The sequence below is a fragment of the Sinocyclocheilus rhinocerous genome, unplaced genomic scaffold, assembly GCF_001515625.1.
Source record: "Sinocyclocheilus rhinocerous isolate Xijiao unplaced genomic scaffold, SAMN03320098_v1.1 scaffold293, whole genome shotgun sequence".
Lineage (NCBI taxonomy): Eukaryota > Metazoa > Chordata > Actinopteri > Cypriniformes > Cyprinidae > Sinocyclocheilus > Sinocyclocheilus rhinocerous.
In genome coordinates this window covers 81,628-84,909 of record NW_015643297.1, presented here as the reverse complement: position 1 = coordinate 84,909, position 3,282 = coordinate 81,628, and the positions used below count along the sequence as shown (strand labels likewise).

Here is a 3,282-nt window from a genome sequence, read left to right as displayed (position 1 = left end):
TAATCTATTTATATGATTATTTATGATATTATATGATTATTATTAATTATACGACTTTCTTTAACACAGCTGCTATTTTGAGTGTTACGATTCCTCCCATTCTTTTCTCTAGAAATGGTTTGTCTCACTATACTGTCTCTGATGTGGTCCACTAGTGGGCAGATCACTCGAGACGGATGTTAATAGCAGATATGAATGGGGGCTGTAAATCTCAGCTCTTTGCTGAAAAGACACATATCTGACAATACAGTCTTGTAATTTCTAAATGACTATGTATACTATCAATCTATAACTCTACAGCCAGAGGACGTTTTATAACCTGTGTCCAACTGCATTAATGCGGTATCACCTCTATAGAGGACCAGACTCATTAAATCCATGACATACATCTGAAATTATGCCACTGGATGATAACCCTGCTCTGACACAGAAGGTGACAAATTGGGTTTTGTGCTTCAACACTCATTTCGAGTCTATTAATAGTGACGTGCATAATTAACGGTAATTTATTACAACCTCAGCGCCTAGCGAATGTGTACATGATATTGCTAATCTGATTTATCAGGGCCAATTCACGCTACCTGCTTTTAATTAAAGTATGGTGTTGGAGAGCAAGCAGCCAGAGGGTGAGAACCACGGCTCAGGAAGCGCTGTAATGAAGACTAGTATATGAGGAAATGCAGTGTGATAGGAGGAACTTACCATCAGGCTCCGAGTCGCTGTCTGCCAGGGCAGGAATGCGCACCAAGATCTGTCGGTGGTCTCTCTGGACCACCAGTTGCAGCCTGCCCCGTGATTTCTCAATCAGCTTGCCAGCGTCACTCAGAGAGAGGTTCTCGGTCACCGTCCCGTTGATCTGAAAAAAAAAAGACATATCATTATTGGTTCAAGTCTGATGTTAAGGAGTTTGAGTGGAGATGTGTGAATGGTTGATGGACATTTACATTAACAACACTGATATTCATCATTAGAACAAAATAAATCATAATTATTGATAACGTCCCCTGATACTGTCACTGCAAGTACTATTACTATTAATAGTATAGTAATAGAATAAATTTAAAAAACATAAAAAAAAACAATTTTTGTTCCTTAAATGTTAACTACAATAACAAAATATTAAAAAACAGTTCTCAAAAAATATTATTATATAAAAATATAATATTCAAAATTTAAGTGTGAACAAATGACACATTTATATTTATATTACATCTTATTATTTTTTATTTTATATTCTCTATTTTTTACAAAGTTAATTTTTAAGTAAATATTATGTAAAAATTAAATAAAAGTATTGTAAAATAATGTAAATGTATTGTATTTCATAAATTGTTTGTATATCATTAATATTTTAATTGTGTAATATCATTAATGTATCCGCATTACATTGGCCATCAGCCACCATGGTCTATACAGCTTTATTTTGGTATTATTTATATAATATTATAGTATTTATTAATATTTTGCATTGGGTTTTATTTTTATTTTACGTTTTAATTTATTAGTTTTTTTAATGTTTTTATATATAGCTTTAACTTATTTTTATTTCAGTTTTAGTTGTATTAATTTAGCACTTTAACTTTATTTCAGTTATTTGTTGATTATAGTTTAAGCCTTTTAATCTAATATTTATTTATCTAATAAATATATAATATTTATATATATATTATCTATTATTTATACCTATATTACATTTTATTTTATTTTAATTAATTTTTTCATTTAAATGTAATACTTTTTCAGCTTTATTTAACAAAAATGATTCTTAATAGTGCTCTAGATATTGTCACCAGTCACATGAATCTGCCATTGAATATGTATTAAAAGAAAGCAGTAAATCCAGCACTTTTATGACAATTTCACAGAATTAATGTGTTAACAGGGCTGTTGTGTGAAGGGTCTGATAGGCACCTTGAGAATGATGTCGCCCTCTTGGAGATTTCCATCTTTGGCAGCCAATCCAGTGCTGGTCATCTCTTTGATGAAGATCTGGCTGCCCAGCCGGAGGCCATACTCTACAGCAAATCAGAACGAAACATTGGTTCTGTGCAGAAACACTAACATGATCCTAACATGAACCTAACAGCCATGATGACTGTTACGTTCCCTGGGAGTTGTTGTTTTTGCTTGTGTTTTGTGCAGTAACCAGCGATTCGTTTGCCAAAGACCACACTTTATGCAGTCGATCGCGGAATCTACTAACATACTCCAGCACATTCATTTTGGGGGTGGAATCAAAACTTAAGATTTTCTCTTTGAGTACTTTCAGCGGTTTGAGTACTGTATGCCCAAACACCAACTCCGCAGGACTAAACCCCAGACTCTCTTGTTTCGCCTCCCAGGCAGCAAATAGAACTAAAGGTATTCCCTCATCCCAGTCATTGCCTGTATCTAAACAGTACTTTCTTAGCATCGCTTTTAAGGTCTGATGAAATCGTTCCAGTGCGCCTTGACTCTCTGGATGGTATGGGCTGGCAACCCGATAGGAAATGTTTAATGTCGACAATACCTGTGTGAAGATTTTAGAAAGAAAATTCGTGCCCTGATCAGTCTGTACTACCTTAGGCAGCCCGAACATAGAAAAGAATTTCACCAGTGCCCGAATAATAATAGGCGCCGTGATTTTCCTTAGCGGAATAGCTTCGGGAAACGCGTTGTGCCACACATAACTGTCAGCAAAAATTGATTCCCTAATTTCGTTCTGGGCAACGGGCCCACACAATCTACAATTACATGTTCAAACGGTTCCCCCATAGTTGGAATAGGAATAAGTGGAGCAGGAGGAATCACCTGGTTCGGCTTTCCAGCCGTCTGACATGTGGAGCAAGTACGACAAAAGCGAGCAACATCCGTTTTAAGACGTGGCCAAAAAAAGTGTCTCAAAATTCGATTGTAAGTCTTTCTAATTCCAGTATGTTCTGACAGATCATGGTCGTGAGCTAACGATAAGACTTGCTGTCTATAACAGGAAGGAATAACAATCTGATAAACCACATTCCACTCAGTGTTATCTGCCGTGTCTGCACACCACTTACGCATCAAAAGTCCGTTCTCAACAAAATACGCAAATTTTCGTTTCCGTGCCTCCTCTAAAGGAACCACTACCGAAAAACAATTTTGCAAAGTCCCATCATTTTGTTGGGCAGAGATTATTTTCTCTCGGGACATTGGTAGCTTTAGACAATTCGAATTCGAAGAGTCTAAATTTTCAACTGGTCTACTCAAATCAAATTCTGTGATATCCTCCTCAGCAGCAAAGATAGGTGAGACAAAAGTAGAAAC

At 35.9% G+C, this 3,282-nt stretch overlaps 1 protein-coding gene across 4 annotated transcripts in view; it reads right to left on the bottom strand.

Annotated features, from left to right (window-relative positions):
- LOC107757293 (tight junction protein ZO-2-like) overlaps positions 1-3,282 on the bottom strand; it is a 79,353-nt gene that overhangs the window by 26,472 nt on the left and 49,599 nt on the right. For all 4 annotated transcript variants that reach the window (XM_016574734.1, XM_016574735.1, XM_016574733.1 and 1 more), the window contains exons 6-7: positions 1,912-2,015; positions 703-856 (exon numbers count right to left, since the gene is read on the bottom strand). In XM_016574734.1, the coding sequence (XP_016430220.1) occupies positions 703-856; positions 1,912-2,015 (258 nt within the window). The remainder of the gene's footprint in view (positions 1-702; positions 857-1,911; positions 2,016-3,282) is intronic.